Source organism: Salminus brasiliensis, chromosome 22 (assembly GCF_030463535.1).
Source record: "Salminus brasiliensis chromosome 22, fSalBra1.hap2, whole genome shotgun sequence".
Lineage (NCBI taxonomy): Eukaryota > Metazoa > Chordata > Actinopteri > Characiformes > Bryconidae > Salminus > Salminus brasiliensis.
The window spans coordinates 25,605,939-25,629,092 of NC_132899.1; the positions used below are offsets into that span (position 1 = coordinate 25,605,939).

Genomic DNA, 23,154 nt, shown 5'->3' on the forward strand with positions numbered 1-23,154 from the left:
TTGTCATGGTTTTATATAGTCTTTAATAAAGAACTCTAGAAGTACCCCATTTGTCACGTGGGAGCACATGGCAGTCAGCTCTGATGAGGTCAAAGATTTCAGGACAGGGAAAATCTTGGAAAGCAGATAAGAAAAGGCTCGTTTGTAGACAAGATACACTTTCACCGTTATCCTGTGCACAGTCATCCTCAAAATCCTAACCCTCACAGATTTAAGATGACTCTGAATACTGTACTGTACTAGTACTGGAGTTAGAAAACATGGTTTATTACACTGAATTGTTACTCAGTGTGTGCAAAATAAAGGGCTGATTCAAATGACCTCAATGAATCTGAGACTCTTTATCAATAAATTATCCTACTTGTCCATATGTATTTGCACATGTATTTGTATTATTATTATACATATTTAAGTATAATAAATTATTTGAAGAATTATTTGGAATCCTTGAAGGCCGACTCTTGGGCTTCCGTTTATTGCCTGATAATCAGTGTGATCAATAAATGCACTCATTTAATACACAATCAACATTTTTAGATGTTTTTAGAGAATGAAACATGCAGAGTAAACCAGGGGTCACCATCTGCCTGAGCTAGCTTGGCATAGCCTCCAATATTTAGAATCGTATGTGATGTAAATGTCAGGGATTGGCCTTTATTTGATTTCTTCTTCCTTTCTCCTTTTTTTCTCTCTGTCTCTTTCCTTTCCCTTTCCCCACATGTCCTGTTTCCCTGTAGAGGATAAGAAAAAACAGCAAAGTGCCATTTTGGAAAAAGCTCCTGGGAGCTAACAGACCCTGTCATGGTTCTCTGTAGGAGCTTGTGTGTGTAAGAGTGTGTGTGAGTGAGAAAAGGGTAAAAATCTCTTTCAGTCCCTCTGACTGTATTCTCTGCTCCACCACTTCATGGAGTGCTGTTATCGTGACTCCGAGCTGATAATGAGAGCACTGGAAAAAACACCTTTTACACACACTCATCAGCCCACGGTGGGTTTCCATGGCCCGCACTGCACCTCGCAGCATTGATTTATACAGCAAAAGCCAGGAAAAACAGCTTACTTTTCTAATAAGTAGATGCCAAGATTACAGGTTATTTCTTCCAACAAACACGGAGGGGCTCAATAATGCAAAGAAAGGAAAAATTGCAGTTTTTTTTGTTGTTGTTGCAAAGGTTAATGGAATTGGTTTTGCTTTACTATATTATCTCCGTCACACACCCCTTGCTACGTGTTGTAGTAAGTGCTTACAGCAATTGTTCCTGCGCACACAATACTCTCTGGTGGTAGAATGAGCCTGAACTGCTGACTTGACCAAAGTTTGCAGCTACAGAACACTGCGTCAGCACTGGAGCTCATATACATGCACTCTCACAGGTCATTAGCATACAGCCATTGATTTCAGGTTACACCAATCAGGAGGACATGTTGGTATTTTCTTAGAGGATAAAATTCAACATTGTGATATATTGAGGGGAAAAAGCTGTTAAGTGCATTTCTTGCGAAACATACATTTGGTTTCGTACATCCATATGAAAAATGTTCACACCAGTTTGCCTTGGGTCTATTAGGGCAAGGTATACATGTACCTACAGTGGAGGTGGTTATGTAGAATTGAACACTTTCACCCTTTCACTGCAGTGTCTGACGCAGTGGGCATCTACCGCAGTGTACACTAGCAGTGCAGCATGATCTGTGGATTACCTAAGGTTTACCTTAAACGTTGTTTGGATGTGTTTGGAGTTAATGGAACTGAATGTTAAAGCCTACAATCTGTGTGTATTATCTTATTATTAGAGAATTCCACCAAATTTTCACAATATCTTAATTATCAAACCTTAACAGTGGTCAGAACTAGGGGCAGCGATATGTCACATCATAAATACAGCCATTTTAATTGTGATATAAAAAATCTACATGTGTGTAGAGTAGGTTAAGTTAGTTCCCTTAGTTTTTATTAATCAAAACAGCCCTATGAATGTAATTAACATTCAAGTAAAATTACTTTATTTTTAGGAACCGTTTTTAAAAACGTGTGCGGTTCTCCCGCTGGTAAAACAGAGCGGTTCAGTAATAGTTTTATATAGTTTTAGATTGTTGTGTTTTTCACTGTAAAAAACACTGTAACAACACAGACTCTAAACTCTGTTATTTACCTTCTGAGAATGTCCGCACTGCTGCCGGCTGAGCAATAATGTCCGTTATTTGAGCCTTGAGGGCATCAGATGGCGCTCTGAACACCGTGGTTAAATCAAAGTATCGAAGCAGGATTGGGATTTAATATAGCTGATACCTGATCAATTAAAATATGACTAGATCGGATTAGGAATCTGTAGTCTTGAGTTTTGGTAATATTAATAAAGGTTAAAAAGTGTCTTGCAATGCCTTACATGTACCATCCTGCCCAGTATGAATACACCTGAAATATAATACTGTTGTTAAACAACTAATTTCTTTAGAATACTGAATTTCAGTACACCAAACCACTGGGAATGACTTTGTAAGCATCTAAAAGCGTGAGTAAAGTCTAAATAATTGCCACATAAATAATCTACAGACATTTTCATTTTCAAGTGATTTATCCAACAATAGCCGTTGTATGTCAATAAAATACACACCTTGGCTTGTGTCCCCTCAACTGGTTTGAAATGTAGTTCTGCTCCATCAGGCCTTAATTAATAGAGAAATTAAGTGTATTTTTCCTCTGTTATGTAGCGGCACAGACAGCAACCTCCCAAATTTCAATACTCCCACTAGAAATCGAGGTGACATATGAATCAGAAAAGTTTCTGATTAGCGCCATTCCACTGTGACAGCTCCTCACTATGCCCTGACCCCCCAAAAGTGTGGCGGGTGACTTACTGCAATCGAGGGTGGATGTCCTCTTTAACAAAATTACGCTGAGTCTCCCTTTAACCAAATAAAAGCTGCATTCCACATAATGCTGGCTGCCGTGCTACTAACACAGCACTGATTCACGATCCAAGATGGCGCCGAGGATGGCAGCCACGGTGACGAGTCCTGTACAGATGTCCTTTTCCTTTCCTTTTCCTTTTCTTTTCTGTAAATATATTTTTCAGCTCTTTATTACCTTTATTACCTTTAGTACTTTCTACTTTTTTTAATTTATCCCCTACCCTATTTATTGTTTAGTGTCATTTTCCTTTAGTTTAAGACTGTGTTCTGTGTTTCTTTGTTACTTGTCATGCGTGTTGCTCTCACCAAGACAAATTCCTTGTATGGGTAACATACTTGGTGAAATAAAGAGATTCTGATTCTGATTCTGATTCTGATATGTGAACCTGAACGGAAATACAGCTGAGATGTTATGCATGTCTGTCAGATGCGTACACCTAAGACAACTGTAAAGAGTTACAGAGGTTGTATACTTTTGTATACTCTGTATAAACAAATGGTTATGTGGTTGGTTAGGGGTGTAGTGGGTAACAACACCACCATGTCCAGTCTAGTTGATCGAACAGATGGGTTCCCAGTCTCTCTGAATAAGAGCATCAGTCAAATACCATAAATGAACAATGGCAGTCTAACCACAAGACTAGAGATTTATAAGATGCACCCTATATCCCAGTCGTTTGAACCCATTTCATTTATAAGCTGATCGTATCTACCTTATTGTAAACTGTACATTCATTCTCTCATTGAGTTCTACCACCGGATTACTTCTCCACTGTGCATAGTTAAATGCATTGGCTTGTTGGGTGTTTTCTATCACCGTATAAAAAGCCATGATGATGGCTCTATTGTTGGCTGCTCTGTGATAGATGGTGAGTGTGCACATTCAGAAGGCATTGCTAAGTGCTTATTATTGATTGAGTTCACCAGAATAACAATTAAAGATCACTGTAGTGTGAAGTATAATCTTATTCATACGTCTAGCTTTGAATAAGAGTTTCTTTAATGTAAAATGAGAATGAGAAATCATGTTATTGAAGGAGGAGAGTGAACTAAGAGGTCCAAAAGATTAAGTATCATCTTTTTCTTACTTTGGAATTAAAGGGTTAACATTTAAATCTGTCTTTAAAACCGAACTTATACGCAGCATATTTTTTACGGCCACCCTCTGCAGTTTTGAACTTGCCTGCCCTACCGTTAAAGATTGGCGTAGGTGGTGTTTGGGGAGTTGAAAATGCTCCACCTGTCCCGAATTCCAACTTACACATTTCATATACCTTCGCAATATATATATATACACAATACAGAGACCCCAGCAGTGTTCTGGATTCTGCTGGTCTGTGTGTGAGTGCTGGAGAAATGCTGAGTGTGTATGTGCACCGGGCACTGTCTCTTTGTGCTCAAATCAAGCTAATGGTAACTGACTAAGCATTAGGGCTGAGTGTGCTGGAGGCACAAAACCAAAGTGAGATGCTGCTTTATAGATTACAGCTCGCTCCCCAGAGCTCCTCAGCTGGCCTGATGTGAGCAGGGTGGAGAAAGATCCGTTCTGCTAACCGGGACTCTGTTCTCTCTGAAATCTCTTTGGCTTAAGGATGAATGGCATTTAGCTCTACTAACTAGCTACTAACTATTGGACAGTTAACCATTACATACACAATTAAACAGTGCATTACATTTCCAACAAACAACAATTTGAATACTTGACAGGTTTAAGTTAGGGAATATTTTTGGATTATGTGTCTAAACATGCAATGGGCAACCTTTAACCTAAAGCCTATCAGTCACTTTTAAAATTGTATTCAGTCTTATTCAAGACAAGACAACCATATTCACCATTTGTGTTGATTGAATTTGGCCTCTGCCTTTAACCCATCTGTGCAGTGAACACACACATACACTAGTAATCAAATGCACAGAGTGACAGTAAGCCCGGGGCAGCGGACAGTCATCGCTGCAGCACCTAGGGAGTGGGGCACGTGAGGGGCCTCGCCCAAGGACCCAGCGGTGGCAGCTTAGCGAGCCCAAACACAACCCTTTCATCAACATCCCGGTGCTCTTCCTGCTGAGCCTAACCTTAACTGTTCACTAACCATTCTTAAGAAGAATTCTCTTCCTAAACCCCACTAATGCAATTTTCACAAAGGTTCTGACTTTCACCAATTTGATCTTTTTTGGGATTTGTTCAGTTGACGAGGACAGTAGTCCATCATGGTTAAAGTATAGCTGTGAACAATTCTGCAGTTTAAAAACACTTCATAAATCGGATGTAGACTTTGTGTTTGGACCATTGATCAAAAAGTGCTACATATACAGCACAAACTCAGCAGAAATAATGTGAGAGCATTATTTCTGTTATTCATGTGTTAAATCTGTCTATAAAATGTTCAAGTTCACTGCTGAAAAGTATGTGCTGCAGGAATCTGAGTGGTTCAAATTCAGTTATGTAAACCCTAATGTAATTAAAGTTCAGCAACAGCACAAATCAGTTGCAAACTATGACTATTAGATGTATGTAGATATAATGCTTTGTCCTTCAAAATTTTGCTCATTTCTGCTACTAATAAAATAGGGATTTAGTAGTATTTAGTGCAAAATGAATGGCACTTAGCTGGTTTAGATTATGCACAGAAAGCATGGACTGAAGCCTTTTAAGAGATGTTGTCATAAACTTCACCTTGTCAGTTGCAGTGTAACAGTGTCTTTATGAGTACAGAGTAGGCATGTGCTAATCTGATTTAGTGGATCAGGATCAGGGCCAATGCAGGCATATTTAAATAGATTGGGTATTGGCTTTTTTAGGCCTGATCCAGTTCCAATCTTTTGCTTCTACCACTGTGTTCTAGCCGAGCGCCCTCTAGTATCATATAGGCACCATTAACAGACATTATTCACAGGCCGTATCAGTGAGGGGTGTTCTTAGAAGGTAACAGAATGCCCATCTGTTGTTGAGTTGAAATCTGTATATTTTGCTGAGCCTTGCTGCTCATTAAGCAGTGAGTGCGTGTGTGATTGTGTGTGTGTTAGTGTATGACTGTGTGTGGTGAGAGACGGTCTGGGTGGAGTTGAGTGCCAGCAGAGGCCGGTAGCAACCCTGGCGCCAGTTCTCTGGAGCCCTTGTGTAGATGCCCGGGGCCCTGCTGCCCGAGCCCCAGTGCCCGGGGCTGGCACTGTGCCAGCTGGAGGTGCCCAGTGTGTCCTGTGAGTGGCCCTCCAGCTGGGCATCTCCGTCACACGCCTGCAGGGGGCGACAGCAATGCCAACTCCAGCTCAGCCGGTTCCAGCTCTCTGCGGCATACTCGGTTCCTTCCTTATGAAGATCGCTAAGCTAACACAGAACAGGAATTATACTTTTTCAGCGTTAGAGCAGCCATCGTGACCAACATTCACTTACATTTTCATAATTGTAATTATTACTTTACTTTGTAATTATTAGATTACTTTGTAATCTGATCTAGAGCCTATAAGCCATTTATGTTTTATAGGCTCTAGATCAGATTACAAGCTGGCCAAGTGCTAGTAAAAACACTGATGTTCCTTTAACTAGCAAAACTAACAACTCATCAACTGCCCATTAAGAGGGGTTCTGAGTGGTCAAGTAGACGAAATTGCGCTGTCCTTACTATGCTCCTTGCTATCAGCAGCCGGAGTCAGAGAGAGCACAATTGGCCTTGCTCTGTCAGACACTTTCCTCCCTACCCCTGGTGTGATGTTGATCAGCACAGGCGTCTGTTAGCTGTTGTATCGGAGCCGTGCGTTCCTGGGTTGTTCACATGATAGGGGATTGGGTAAGTGGCTTTCCAAATTATGTAGAAAATAATATAAAAATAGAAAAAAGTATCTAAAAACATTCCATTCAGATATGTTGGAGGTGAGCCTGTGTAAGTCTGTCAGGTCTACAGTAAGCATGAATAAGATGAATGCATTAGTGTGTAGAGCCAAGCTTTCTACCTGCTGCCGTGTTTCCCTGAGGCTTCCTTTATTGTTGGATGCACTGTGCTTTTTTCAGATCTCAGTTGGGATTGGACTATCATTGGTTTGTTAAATTTGCTGAGTCATGATAAAATGTGGCCAGTGTATGATTTATATATTCTTTTTATATTTCCTGGTAAGATCGCATTCTTTATAGATAAAAAGGTCACAATACATTCTATCATTGTGTAATATTAAGTCTCTCTGAGAGAATGGATAAAATGATTTCTTTCTTTTCAGCCTCAGAGAAATCTTGGCCAGTCTTGGGTGTCTGATAGGTACAGAACTAGGCAGTCATCGCTGTCCTTCGGGAGTGTACAGTTGCATACGAACTTCAGGAGCATCTTGAAAAGCGCACTGATTGGCTGCATATGTCATCGAGGGAGCAGGTGCTAGCCCCCAGCCTTCCTGTTTGGCAAATAACCTCTAATTACCCTGAAGGTAGTTCCTTTGTAAATAGAATATTAATTCATTTATAAACTGACATTTCATATGTCATTATGTAAGACTGTGGACTAGATTTCTTTGTTTTGACATTTTCATCCATTTTCTTTCACACACATTGAACCAAAAGATAATAATGAATGCAATGCATTGAGTTAGCAAGTGCTTGGTTTAAAAAGTATAACTTTGGAGAGTAGGCTTTTTAAACTGCAGTGCTATAAGTATGCAGAGTGCAGTCCAAGGAATGTGGGATTTAGCCAAAGAGACAAAGTGGCATTGGCATGCCTGGCTTAATCAAATGGATGGGGCTATGCATCTACAGTTGCAGTTAAAATAATTCACCACGCATTGGAAATTAGGTTTATTAGCAAAGTGTACAAACTGCTGTTTACAGTAAACCAATCAAACAAGATCATTTTAAATACATCAACAAACACTTATGTAACAAGTGTTTCCTAATTTAACACTAAATGCCATTTTTTATGATGACTGCAGTGTCAGACTTATTCACTTCCTCATGACAGGCGGCTTTAGTACTTTAGCAGACTTTAGGAGAGACCGCTTGCTGTCATGACCTGCTGCAAACGTGATGCCTAGCCAGACACCAGTTTCTGGCAGCGTTCCTGAGGAAGCTTAGCTCATTCTTCATGGGCAGTGGCCTCTAGTTCACAAATATTCACGGGTTTGCTGCTGCAACCGCCTTCTTCAAATCCCACCAAATATTTTCTATGGGGTTCTAGTCAGGCGACTGTGACGGCCACTTCAGAATCTTCCAGAACTTCTGAAACTAATCCTTGGTAGAAGGTCCAATGATGCCCAAGCTTCATTGTATGCTTCTTCATCTTCCTGCAGATATAACACTGATCCAGCTTTATTTCATTTGTGGCTGATTTTTCATTTAGAAACAGAATCCCAAAACGTCTGTAGAGTGATGATCAGCGAACACAAAATGTTATTGCCTTAACTCTGAGCTGCCCTGAAGATTTTAAAAGAGCAGGAAAACATGTGTCTGATTATTTTGTGTTATTTTTTATTTATTTAGTTTATCATATGTTATTAATATTATTTATAAATTATCTAATACTCTTTTATGATAATTATTTATTAATCACATTGAGATCTCAAAAACCCACTCTAGGATACACTTGGCTTTAAAGGGATTACTAACTGCTCTGACCACAACATTCACTTTACTGACCACTATATTTTTGAACAGGAATATGTGATGATGTCATTTATCATCATCTTCTTCATCATCTTATCTACTTGTCCTGATCCAGAGTCTCCTGGAAACACTGGGCACAAGACCAGCCTAATGACGCTAAAGTATTGTCCTGTACCTCACAGCATGTGGTCAAATACAGTATTCATTTCTGCCTTTTCTGTTTATTCTCATAATCTTCCAATCCTGTCATGTTGCACAACAGCCCAGCATTTCCCCTCTAGCGCTCTGTAACGAAGTTATGTGCATCTATGGGCGTCACCCTTCATGCTTGCCTGCGCATCTGTTTGTTAAGTCAGGTACTTTCATGTTGCTCTCTCTGGACATGCTGGCTTTGATATGGACCTACCCAGTCACATTAGAGTGTGAGAGCTCAGATGGCGTGTGGATCAAGCAGGGCTGGTGCCGCCCCTGGCCTGTGCCATGCTCTCAGCCTGGCCTTCATTGCAGAGAGGCAACCTCAAACCACCAGATATCCCCTCCCGGGCCCGCTGCTCCGACCATGGCCCCGCTTCCATCCAGTGCACTTTTGGGGCATCTGACAGTGAGCTGTAAAAATGGGTAGGATTGGAATGTGATGAGCTTGAGCCGCAGGGAAATGTCTGAGTGAGATCACGGCCTGCTGTCCATTTGTGAAATCGGAGTCCTGCTGTGCAGTTTGTTGGAATAAAGGGTCAGATTTGGAGTTAAATATTATCTCAACCGCCCTAAAGGGCAAGCTGTAATGCCACGACACAGTGAGTGAACGCTCAGGCTGATTGTGAAACTGCATGCTGTTTGACAAAGGCCTCAAAACCTAAAAAGTTAAAAGAGAAAGTAGAGCACTATGTAGCGACCAGGCAGCCTTTTGAGATTTAGCCGACAGGCAACTATACACTCTGAGCCATGGGAATGCTGATCTGCATATCAATCACAAATATTCTTTGGTCTTTTAGTGCTAAATTCTTTTCTGCAGTCCCACCAAGTGGCCGTAATAATAACAAGAAAAAGTTATTATTATTATTATTATTACCTTACTGATGATTTCATTGATATGTCATGAACATTGTATTTGCCTTCAAGAGAAACCTAATAGCCTGCTAGCCTATTGCTTCTATTCAGTCTGTGAGGTATCTCTGCCTTTTAAGAAGGTCTGGAGGGATGCTTTTTGGTCCCACCCACTGGAAAGTAATGATGACGCCTTCTCTAAGCCATTAAGAGGCCAATTAGAGAACGGCATGGTATTACACACAGCTCACACCAACTACGAGTAGGAGGTGATGATGGATGACCCAAACATTGTAGTCCAGTCATCAGAGAATTTGTATTGCATAATCCGATGTGCAGCACACAGTGTATCAGCCACCCACCATCCCATCAGGAAAATGGGACCACCATTGGAAAAGCATTTAACAGATAAGGGCTAAGTACAGATGTAAATGGGGGCCAATATGTTTTGGGAATACCTAATGATTTGCTCAGTCAAACCACCTTTTGCTTCTTTAGTTTAGTCAGGCTAATGTTGCTAACAACCCCTAGAAGTCAGTAGTCCCAAAAATCTTTCCTGTAAATACATGCCCACACTTTTCTTAACCCGCTTAAACCACATCCTGGTCTTCTTTAGGCTTAGGGTTAGGGTTAGAGAGATTTTTATTAAAAGTTTAAGAAATTGATTTTTCAACAAACTGTCCCTTTAATTCTAGGTGTGCCCAAGGCCTCAGTGTGTACAACCGCTGTTACTCATAAATCGCAGCAGATTTAAGTCTAGCTAGCATGTTGTAGGCCAGTTTACACACACACACACACACACAGAGTTCCTAAAGGTGTGCTCAGAGTGCACTCGTCCAAGTTGGCAAGCTTATCTCCTGTGTGGTCTGGAATAATGATGGAGTGTTCAATTTCATGGTGCTTTTTTAAAAGCCAGTCATAATGAAAGGAGCTGGTCATTGGGGGGTGGCCAGATTGTTGGTCGCTCCCAGTGTGTCCAATTTGACAGCTATTTCCTCCTCTGGCAGGGAGGAGCACCACTCCCCTAGTTACCCATCTGCAACACATATACACAGACACACACACTCACACATATCCTGGGACACTGGAGGAGGGAGCATACTCAATTAAAGTCCAGAGAAGATGAGTAGAGAGGTGTGTGTCGGGGTGTCAGGAGAGTGGAAAGGAAGGATACACTGAGGTCACATAATGCTCTCTTTTCCTCTTTCTCTCTCTCTCTCTGGACCACATAACCTAGTTTATCAGCATCTGCCTCTCGCTCACCCCTCCTGTCAGAGGCACCAAGCATCACTTCTCCTGTTACCATGACAGCCGAGGTGTCAGTTTATTAGTAACAGGCGGCTTGCAAGACCATTGACGCGTGATGGCCTTTTGCGTGTTCACTTTAGTTTATCGCTGGCTGAGGCACTGTGTTTGCAAGGTTTTTCGGCCTGCTGGACAGCCCTTTGTGTCCAGTCACAAAGTTCTTCTTCTTGATCACAGCTTAAACTATATTATTAAAATGACCTTCTAGTTGCTTGTACCATAGTGTCATCTGGAAGCATGTTACAAACTAACAGTGAGAGCTAGCCAGGCTATAGTACAGCCTCCACACTGTGGGGTTAGTGGTAATGCTGATTTACACTAAGCCTACCAATCCAAACAATTGGAGACTGTGTTGCTGCATTGTTTCTATGGACAGGTTATACAAATACAAATATACTGTAGATGTCATGGAAAAATAAACAACTTTTTTGTAGACAGTGTTTGACAGCCTCTTTTTTAAGCATTCAGGCTGGTAATCTTGTCAGATTCAAACAACACACAGTGTTTGTGTAATCTTACCATCGACAAAACTGTTAACCCTGGTGTTCCAGCAGCCTCCAGTTAATGCCAGGCCCTGTTACTTACCACTCAAGTCAATTTCCTCTCAGCTGAGAGTCACAGTTTAGGTCTTCTTCCAGACTTTGTCAATGTCAAGGTCTGTAACTCCAAATAACTTGTAATTATGTTTGCAGCAAATTATGTTTGAATGGATGATCTTGGAATCTGCAGTTGTTTTGAAATGGCTCCAAGTGACATTCCTGACTTGTGTAAAGACTTGTGAGATTGTCTTTCTCACTTCTGCACTCAGCTCTTGGCATTTTTTCGATTGTACTGTGTTGTTCCAGCTGTAGTCTATCATGATCACTAACAGGAAGTTAAGAGACATTAGCAAGTAATTCTGCACCACTGAATTAATCATCTAAGTGAGTGTATGTATATTTTTGATAGTGTGTTGATATGAGAAGCTCCCCTGAAAAAATACTGTAAATGAAATCCAAAATAAGAGTTATTCTAAAAGTGCAATTTGGATATACCTTTATGTCCATGATGAGTGTATTGATCACTGAAATATAAAATAGAATATTGTGAGTTAATCTAATGTGAATTAGAACTCACATTTTGTAAATCAATCAGATTGTGTAAATAAATGACATTGTTCTTCCTTGATGACGCTGAATGTTAGACGCATAAGCCTGAGTAGTCATTTGGTTGCCTAGACTACTGGGCAGTTCCGTCCATCCATGCTTTGTGGCTTCAGAATAGAAGGCACTGAAGGTTTTGTTTTGGAGATTTATCACATGGAAACATGGAAGGTGCTGAGGGTAGAAATCAGTCTACATGTGAGTGAAGTGTTTGTGGTGTGTATGTGTGTGTGTGTGTGTGTATGTGTGTGTGTGTGTTGTTCTATTTGTAGCTGCTGTGTTCTCATGTCAGTTGCCTAGGAGATCCTTGGCTCAGTCCCAGCAGGGGACTGGAGCTGACCTCGCCCGTGGAGGCAGGCGAAGGAGAGAGAGAAGCAGCCAGAACCGTACGATGTGCATTAGCATGTGTGTGTGTGTGTGTATGTGTATCTTCCGGAACATCCTTCCCCTTCCCGGGAGTTCCCTTCCTGTGACACACAGCCATGCACCTGCTCTCCCTTGAGAGACTGAGTGTGTGTGTCCGTGTTCGTATGTTTGTGAGTGTGTGTTTGTGTGTGTGTGTGGGTGGGTGTGCACCACCATTTGGGGTATAACTCTTTGACTTTGCAACAGTTTGATTAGATTGTGTTTCCTTAGTAAATGATTTAGTAAATCATCAATGTGATGAGTTGGGTTGTTTCGTTTGGAATCTGCCGCTAATTCCTGGAAATGTGAACAGAGGGACTGCTTCATCAGCAAATGAAATATTGACCATAAACACAATACATCAACTAGTGGATTTCTTCAGCCCTAAACCTTCATTTTGCCCAAAAAATTAAGCACATAATTTATCTTAATTAATTATAATCAGGTGTTTATTAAACAGTTATGGAATACAAACAACAAAACTATACAATAATAATATAATATAATAATTTTAGCCAAACAGTGAGTGCATACCAAAAGTTTTTAAAGCATTAAAAACCAAAAGAAACAGACGAGTTTTCAGCCTAGACTTGAAGATTTGAGCCCCAAATAGAATCATATTAAACAATGCCTTCTTTGCTTCCATCACAAAATGTGGTTCATTAACAGTAGGCCATGGTTGCCAAACTACATAACAGTCAAAATTATTCCAAGTGCAGCACGACCACTGTATGTGTTTATACGTAATATTTACATTTACAGTTAAGGCAATTAGCAGACGCTCTTATCCAGAGCGATTTACAAAAGTGCTTTGCTATTTACCCAAGAAAAACCTCAGCTAGTTTGAATAGACTAATAATTTAAAGACACCTCTAAGTTTAGACATTACTAAACACAAGTCAATAAGGAGACCACTCTGCTATTCGCCCAAGTACTCTCGGAAGAGGAGGGTCTTCAGTCTGCGCTTTAAGACAGTGAGCGACTCTGCCATTTAGATACCCAGGGGAAGCTCGTTCCACCACTTTGGTGCCAGGACAGAAAAAAGCCTGGACGCTTGTCTTCCATGGATTTAGAGGGATGGCGGGTCGAGCCGAGCCGTACTTGAAGCTCGAAGGGCTCTTGGTGCGGATTGACTTTTGACCATTGCCATCAAGTTTTGAATCTAACGCGGGCAGCTACAGGAAGCCAGTGAAGAGAACGCAGCAGTGGAGGGACATGGCTGAATTTAGGAACGTTGAAGACAACCCGTGCCGCTGCATTATTTTACAATATTTTATTTTACAATACTGTCCTTAGTCAGGGTTTAGAACACATAAAAACAGTGAATCAGCACTTGGCTGGCAGACTATCTCGTGCTGTTAGCATGCTTTCTCTCGTGCCTGTGGCCAACCTTTACTGACTAATGCTCTAAATCTGCTCTAAGTTGTTGATCTCCTTACACGATCAGCGAGTGTGCTGGTGTGTCTAACCCAAGCTCTTTTGTCATCTCTCTCTGTCTCTCTAGGTAAGTGAGCATGTGGCTGTCCTGAGTACACACACACTGCGCACAAACACACTGAAGCTACCTACACACCTCGCCCACTCCAGCAGGATGTAAACGATAAATAGTCCACTGCCAACTCAGTCCTGTAACAGCTAGTCATGACTCATGAGCAATGGTAAGTTAAGTTGTTGTGCTTGGGTAAATGATTTGTCTTCATTTGTCGGCTTTGGCTTTGGGAAACTCGTGCAGTAATCGTATGCAGTAAGGTGTGACTTAGTGGATTACTCTGTGAGTTCAATGGTTGATACTGGGGAGCAGAGGCAGAGTGCTTTAGTTCACTGACAGAAACAATTTAGACAAAAATATAATCCAGTATTTTTAGTTACAGACAGAGGTTGCGAGTACTTTGTCCCTGTAAAAGGTACTCTTATGAGTTTAATCATGGTACTTTTACTTAAGTAACTTTTCATCATGTACTTTAAGCCCAGCGCAGTTAGCCTTATTACACACTTAGGCGTATTACTCAGTAACTACAGGGACTTTTGTACAAACTGGTGGGGCTATGCTTTGGTAATATCATTGTGCCATAGCACAACTCTAAAACTGCTAGATACTCTTCTGGTGGGTACCTGTACAATCTGCTGGTGGGAAGGTATTTTTTTGATGGGCGCAACCGAACAAGGGAATTCGATGTAAATCAGAGTGTTTTTATGGATGTCAGCAGGACACTGTTTATGAATATTTTTTCTAACAGATACTGGTACTGTCCCTGTAGCGCTAACTACTGCTAGAACTGACACATTTTCCACAATTGCTGACCAATTTAGGAACACAATCAACTCTCACATGCATTTTGTGGCACACTTCAACCATTTCAGTGTGAAATAGAAGTCGAGGCATGTCAATAGAGAGGTAACAATAGGGGCACTGCAGTTAGACTGGATATTCATATTTGTACTTCAGCTGTTTCAGTGTTTCAGTTCCAACCAAACCCAGTGACAAAGAAACAGTGTCAGAACTCCGGACTATTTTGCTCTGGTGCAAAGGAATTAGGAGAGGACAGGTGTGGACAGGCCATTGAGAAGTTCAAGAATGTTCCTGGGGGGCTGGTTTCCTCAAACCTGGAATTATATAGCCTATAGCACTCATTGTCCAAAACACGGAAAGTTAAGCAAGATATAATAAGCACTGTCTATGTTGCACCATGGTCCTGGAGGAACGTTGTTTCGTTTCACTGTGTACTCTGTATGTAGTTGAAATGACAATAAACCCACTTGACTTGACTTGACTTGATAAGATAGGTGTGACTGTTTAACAATGCGAAGTGTGCTAAGATAATGGACTCTTTTAAGCACTCTGCAGGTGAAGAGGAGGACACCCCCCCCCCCCCCCCCCCACACACACACACACACACAACCCTAAGTAATTCCCAGGATGCCTTTTGTTGGTACTCTGGGTGTCAAACGCTGGCCTTGGAAGATTAGAACAGTTCGGCACAGTTTTGTTGTTTTCCCGTTTAAATAAATCGGATTCAACTCGTTATTTAATTACCAAGTTTAGAAGGTACTTTACTGAGCGGCAAGCCTCCAGACTCCCACACCCCTGTTGTAAACATACAGGGTAAACAGCTTTCTGGTAAACAGCTTTTTATACGTTTATAAACTCATAATTTTACTCAAGTAAATTATAAGTAGAGTAGGACAGGATGGATTTGCAAGTAATACTCCACTCTTAGTTCAAGACCTATTGAATGCCTATAGAACACATTTTTATCATATTATCCCTTGTTGGTGAGAACAGCAGGGCTGGATTGTTAGGTATTGAGGTTAGGATGGACCTGTAACCATGTGAATGTCGTAACAGCAAGCACACAAACAGACCTGTAACATCTAGGCAATTAAAGGATGCTCAGGATGAACACAAATAATGATTCCCATTTGCATTTGTAATGTCTGTGTATATTACTGATATTGCGAAGACTGAGAGAACAGTCAATAACAGATCAGGCCCCATTAACATGTTTATTGCACCCTTTTTGTGGGACTCATGACTCAAGGGTAACTTTCATAACTTAATAATGGAACCAGTACCCAGCTTTACAGCACCATGGTTGATACATATCAATAGAAAGTAAACAATATGGGTGGACACAGCAATCAGATTTGATTTACATGTGTCTTTTTGAAGAAATTGAGCTACATATGAGCTTAAATTACAGGCATGTAATTGCATTTTTCAAAATTCCCAGGAATCATTAGGCTTAGAAGGCCTAGAGGGTTTCCCACAGCATTTTAATTTAGCAAAGTTAAAAATTAAGCTTCCAAAATGTCCATCAAGGATTGAGAGCAGTATTCCAGAAAGTCATAGTAGAACAGATAGTGTCACAACCTTACAAAGACTTATTTTAACTGCATGTCTCATTGAATCATGCTGATGTGGGGTTATCAGCGAATGAGCGTGTAATCAGCCCTGTCCCGCCAGACTCACAGAGCAGCCCAAAGTCCTGAGTGTGTGGAAGGAGGACAGAAAAGAAAAGAGCAGAAACTGTAACAGGGGCTTTTGAAATGCTGATGGGGTTCAGTGAGGTGGAAAATGAGGCTGCTGCACTGTACCTGTCCTTCCATCGGCTAGGGATCGGATGTAAGCAGCTGATGTGTTTCTTCGACTATGTGTGGCTGCTCTACGATCAGAGGAGAATGAGTCACAGCGAGTTTAGCTGGGTTACGCCACTGCGTGTAGCAGGGCCTCGCATCAACCAGGACAGTGTGACAGAGATCGTTTAGTCGTGTCTGACTGCATCAGCTTGAATAGGGTGGTCACTAGGGCAGTTATCCCTGACCTTAGAACCCCTTTGTGAACTGATAGGAACCAACCGGTGCTTAATAAAATCTCAAATTTCATCGGGATTTAACATCACATCTCCAGAAAAGCATCAAAAACAACAGTAGACCGTAGAAAACAATAGCTCAGGGGTAGCCCCACCCTCCAGGACAGCTTGTTACTTGCTCAGATACACCTGGTTCACTAAGAACATTAGAGCAGGTTAATCACCATACTGGGCTAGAAACCTTCAGCTCCAGGGCGACAGATGTTTTGTGTGCTTGCTGTTAAGACCTGCACGTGATTACATAAATGATGCAGGCCAATCCTTAACCACATTAATGTATTGCGAGGTCCATCCTAACCACAGTAACCCAGCCCTGCTGCCATCACACAGTGGGTTCAACCCACCAACAAGCTCTTCCTTACCAATCTAGCGTGTTAAAGCTATTACTATATCATAACATTTAGTATTATATAGAACCCTTTTTGGGAAGGTTGTGCCATAACATTTAGTTTTGTCTATATACAAAATGAGAGGTTCCTCAAGGGTTCTTCTGTATATAACCTTGACATCTGCTTAAATGGTTCATAATAAACAGTAAACATCTTGAAAAATGAATAAGTAGAAAAATGTAACCATGACAATGCAAGAAACAGTGTGTAGTAATAGAGTGTAGTAATAGAGACAAAGAAAAAATTAGGGCTCCTCAAAGGTTCTGCACTGGTTGTATGTAGAAGAACTGGAAGAACAGTTTGATTGCTTAAATATTTTTTTTCTAGACTAAATGTTTGTTCTCAATTAAAGGTAAACGTCTTGTTCAGGGTTCTTTAAAAAGCCTTTTTACAGTGGTTCTATATAGCACCAAAATTGGTTCCAGTATTGTTATGGGCCAAATGATTCCTTTTTTAATAATCCATAAACCCATTTTTGCTAAGTGTAGTTTTATAGCTGTTGTCTTTTAAGAATGTAGTAATAGAGCTATATTGAGGGTTCCTCAAGGGTTCTGCATGAATGCACTGCTTGTATGTAGAACCATGACAACTGGAAGAACATTTTGAATTACTAAATATATTTTTTTCTAAATGGTTCTTTAATTAAAGGTAAATGTCTTTTCATGGGTCTTTTTACAGTGTTTCTATATGGCACCAATTGGTTACAGTATTGTTATGAGCAAACCTGAATTCCTGAAATGATTGATGATTCCTGAAACCCATTTTTGCTGAGAGTGTAGTTTTAGAGCTATTGCCAGGGTAAACCATAATGTAAACGCTCTTCAAGGGTTCTGTACGAAAGCAAACAATCTAAAGAACAGTTTGAATGTGTACGTAGATTCTTGCTTGGTTAAATGATTATATTATGTGATGTAAAACATCTTGTAGGTACTTCTTTTAAAGAACCTGTAAAATGGTTCTACATAGCACCAAAAATGGTTTCATCCCTGCAGTTAGAAACCTTGTATTAGCAAGTAGATGAGCCATGATGTCATGTAGTGTCTCTGTGTAACCAGTGGAAAGGCGAGCGGGGCTGTTCAGCCGTGTCTGACCGCATGTGTCAGGAGGAGGACTGAGCTAAAGGCCAGACTGGACAGGCTGAGTGGGAAAGGCCACTGATGGGGACGGAGATGCGCTGTAATGGCGGAGTGTTAGATAAGCTCTGAGTACAGAAATGACAGCATGAGAGGGTGAGGCTGACGATTCGCTTTTTCTTCTCACGACGCCTGTCCTCACACACACACCAACATGTCTGCTCATATATAAGGCTCACATGTCCTGAGCTGGCAGACACAGATGCTCTCCACGTGACTTCTACTAGAGTCTGAAATTTTTTGGCCAAACCCAGCTTGACTTTTTGAGCTTGGTCAGGTTTAGACATCATTTCTCAAGCATTTGTTGGGTTAATTGCTAATTGATAGCTTTTTTGCCCATGAAGGGCTGCAAATGGTCATCAGGCTGTGAAACATGGTGAGCACTGGCCAATGATTAAGGCAGACCAGTGAACCCAACCCATGCCATGAGAATAAAGCCCACACCAGTATGGAACCATCACCAGCCTGCACAGTGCCTTATTGACAACTGAGCTCTATACCATCATAGAGTCCGGCCACACATGTTAGGGTTCCTACAATTAGCCTGAAACGGGATATGAGTGTAGGGCCTCCTACATTGAATGTGGAGTCGCACAGACAATTCCAGCCAGACGTCATCGATCATACCCGTGGGTAGTTACTGCCACGAGCACCTAACTCACAAGGTAACACCTCAGAACGTATACAGGTGTGGCCATTCCAAGCCACCCCCTGAGGTAACACCACTTCACAATCAATTTACGCACTGTTAACCCATGACATTTGGCATGCCAGTGTACTGACAGTGACTGACAGGTCTCAGACTGATCCAACAACCAGGATTAAGATCCCTCAGGGTATAAATATGCAGTGTGTACATGTCTAATAAAGGCAAAATAAGATAAATTAACTTCAAGTCAGTTAATGAAGGTTTTGACCTGCCAGCTGTTAAAGCGGATCAATCACTTTAGCTGAAACCTCATAAGCTGAAATGCAATTTGGAGCTCCATGGCCTGAGAGGCAGTTTGGTCAAAGAGTCAAGGCTGATGAGTAGCGTACTTTGTTAGCATGGAGGCTTAGCTAAGCTCTCTCTCAGCAGATTAGCTGATCACTTTACCTTGATTCATTTTGCATTCCAGTCAATTTGCGCCCCAGCGCGCAGGCCGAGTGCAACGTTGACATTTCATTCAGTCCCAGTCAGCGTTCTTTACCAAGTCCACGCTTGATACAACCAGTCGTTTCTCCTGCCGGCGTTGGATTTGGACTGGTTTTGCAAGCTCGCAGCATCACAGGCCATCAGCACTATTGTTGGGCTGAGTGGGCGGTGTGTGGGAATGGACGCTAGCGCACTGGACGCATGTACTGCAAATGGAGCTGCTGCGTTATAGTAATTCTCTGGATTAGCTACAGCTGTTAGGAGGGAGGCTGTATTATCTCAGCCACAGTCGTATACTTGATGATGTTGGGGAAATAAGTAAGGCAGGTTTTGAAGTATGTGGTACTAAACAAACAGAGATAATACAAGCCCAAGAGCTGCACGTTTTATTATTTGTGTAAATATGCAAATGAGCTCTCTAACCAATTTAGTTTACCACTACAAGTGGAATCAAGCCTGATAAGGAGACTTTTTTGAGACGAGTGCCGTTTTTGGTCTTTTTAAACTTTTTAATAGAAATTGACAGTGTTGTTTTTGGACAAGATGTTGTGCACATCCCTAAACAGTTTTTCTGAGGTTATAGGGCTGTACATAGACTTAGGTTATATAATGGTAATACCGTATACCACTGCATTTAAAAAATGTCTGATGTGTCAGATTTTTGTTCTGTCTGTCTAGTTCATGGAGAAATAAGCTCATTCCCCCCTATTTGCATTTAAGAGAGTCACAGGGTAGGGGTGCACGTGCATTTAAGAGAGCATGGGGGCGCTTGAACATGAGGCTTAATCATGAACATGTTTTAAGCTCAAGCCTGTTAGCAGACTAATGCAAGCCAGCTTCTCTCTTCTGATTCAGAGCAGTTTAATATTTGTAATTGTCAGATTGACAGTTTAACACCCCCCCCCCCAACCCCCTGTAATACTGTATAACGAGGTACTATGTTGAGCTTGCTGTACGTTATGCACAAAATCACCATCGCAATTAGGGTTGGTCGAAAACACACCCAAGACCATCTACTCCACTCTGTGCTCTTAGATATTAAGCTTTAGCCAGCTAACTTATCGGAGCCTAGCTGAGTAAGGGTCCAAACACAAGATAACCTGTTGCGATCTGAGTCATGATTGTTTAAACGTTCATAAACCAATCCACAGCGGTTTCAAGTCTAGCTTTTCCTGATGACTGATGATTTATTTATTAAATTATTTATTTAAAAAAGGGGGGTGGTGTTGACTTAGTTTGTGACCTTTTAAGCAAACTGAACTTTATCATTTATCTTTGTATTTCGCATTTTATGACAAATGACAGTAACAAGGAGTAGTAGTGTTGCACCGATACTGGCACTTACACACAGCATCGGTATCGGCAATAGAGAGCACCAGTCCCATGAAGCTCTTGAATTTTTGTTTGCATACTTTAGGAAACCAAACGTTTAATAAACTACTAATAAACAGTTGTTACCATTAAACAGACATTTACTGGAACTTCTCTATTAACACTGTTTTATTAACACATGTTTCCATGTGGTGTTTATTTGGTTCTAAAAAACAAAAATTGAGTTTCGGCAGCTTGTTTAAAGGCCACACACTAAAGTTCAGTTTCTTTTGACACAGAGACGTTGTAGCTGAGTGTGAAATTGCTGAATAAGCACTTTTTCTTTCTTAACTGGCATTTTTTTACTGATATGAAATGTGAATTTTAAACACAGATTAAAAAGCAGTTTGGTCAAGTTTAGCAAGATTATGCTTCCTTACTTGCACACATTCCATATTTTATTGCCATCTATCGTTGGTATCAGTATAAGTACTCGCTATCAGCAGATACTTGAAAATCTGGTATGGGTATCGGAAAGGGAAAAGTGGTATCAGTGCATCTCTTATTGTATGGCACATCAAAGATGCAATACCTGACAATATAATCACAATATGGTACATATTGTTCATATTGTGCTGTCCTAGAAAGAGATGAGCATGTTTGGCATGAGTCCTTTTGCTGCTGCAGCCCAATGCTGTATCCATGTATGGCAATGTTTCCCCACGAGACAGGACGGGCAGTGCTGGGAGGGTGTGTGAGAATGTGTGCTTCAGTTTCATGACAGCCTGGTTGCTCTTAGTTGGTGTTTAGTGTTCTACAGGAGAACAGTTTAACATGTCTTTCTGTGCTCCTGTATTGTGCTCTGGTTAAAAAAAGCTAACTTTGCTCTGGGGGTAATTATTTGTGGGTTTTTTTGCATCAAGTCACATCAAGTGGTTCCACTTGTGGACTTTCACTTTGCAATTATGTATCTGTGAATGTGTGTGTGTGTTCTCTCTCCTCTGCGTTTCTAAACCTGTTTAGGGTGGTTTGTACTAGAGAGAGGCCAGCCTTGCCATTAGTCATCCATCTCTCTTTCTCTTTCCCTCTCTGATGTGGTGCGAGCCTACGAGGCAGCTGTTTAACAAACACATTCTGTATACTGCTCCTGTCCTAAGGGTCAAAAATGACCTGAAGACAATCTGTGTACCCTGCTGGTCTACAGCTTTAACTGAAGTAGAACCAGAATAGGGTTTTCTGTTATCTAATGTTAAGGGGTCACTCTAGGACAAGTTCATTCATTTCAAGCTGAAAAAATATCATTTAGGGGAGTTTGATCTGCTGTTAAACATGGTGGTGGGTCATTTTTGACCCTTAAGGCAACACCAAAGGTTAAAAAGGATTGTTAGTTGAAGCTTCGAATTTACATCATGTTTCTCTTATTTAGTCAGTTAGCCAAGCTCTTTTGCCTCCTTAGTTTTGTGTAAGTCTTAATGGTCTGGCGTCAGTAAATTTTGGGGGTGTAAGTATAGTTGAGACACAGCAGTTCTGGAATCGGCTCGTTTTACAGCTCTGGTTTACTTACATGGGTTTTGCAACAGGTTTACAATATGTTACTTCCATGTACTGAGCTTCCATTGTGCAACCATGCCAATAAGAATGATGCATGATGCTTGTATTTGTGGGGTGTAGGTTTTCATTATTCATTAGCTTTAGCCTCATAGCTCCAGAAGTAGGCTTCAGACACCAAATATTTCTTGTGTAATTAACTATAATTGGGCTAAAGGGAAAATTGTGTAATAAAGATTTTGCCATATTAAAACAAGGAAGTTCACTGTACTGAAGCACGACTATGAAAACCCATCAACTCTCATCTCTCCTTCCAGCAGCAGATGCCTATTCTTATCCTTGTTCTCCCAAAAAACCAGGGTCACTCCTGTCATGCCTTGTCGGCGGAGGGCGCGTTGCCATGGTGATTGCTTGAAGAGGGAGCTGTTCATGTTTACGCTGCCTTTTGTTTGTTTGTTTCCCGTCTGCACCTGTGCTCGGTGCCCGATAACAAAACGTCAGATATGACAATTGCCGTCAGACTAAATGACATGGCGAGTGACATGCAGATATCCTTGAACGGAGGTCGATGGAGACCAGGGGTACAAGCACTGTTTGCTAAAGGAGGAGTTTTACGACTAGCTTTTGTCTTTTACGACTGTCAGTGCACACATTGAGTGGAAACTCAACCTGCATGTTAGAAAAAGGCTGCCGTAACAACAGTGCTGGACAGCATTTAACATGACCCACACATGGTCTGGGCAGTTCAAGAATATTGTAGCCCTGACCAACAGAGTTATTTTTACCTTTAGACCCATTTGCATTGGTGAAGTGTAAAATTGTGCTCTAACACAGTACATTATTAACGTACATTTCTGCTGTTTGGTCTATTTTACATACTTTAC

The 23,154-nt window shown here is 41.2% G+C and overlaps 1 protein-coding gene across 3 annotated transcripts in view; it reads left to right on the forward strand.

Annotated features, from left to right (window-relative positions):
* The window catches only part of ank3b (ankyrin 3b), a 200,930-nt gene that overhangs the window by 42,904 nt on the left and 134,872 nt on the right, over positions 1-23,154 (forward strand). Inside the window, exon 1 of one of the 3 annotated variants that reach the window (XM_072668040.1) lies at positions 13,951-14,042. The exons of the other annotated variants lie outside the window; for them this stretch is intronic. Coding sequence (XP_072524141.1) covers positions 14,040-14,042 — 3 coding nt within the window. The 5' untranslated portion in view covers positions 13,951-14,039. Of the gene's footprint in view, positions 1-13,950; positions 14,043-23,154 lie in introns of those variants that run through there. 3 annotated transcript variants of the gene reach the window in all.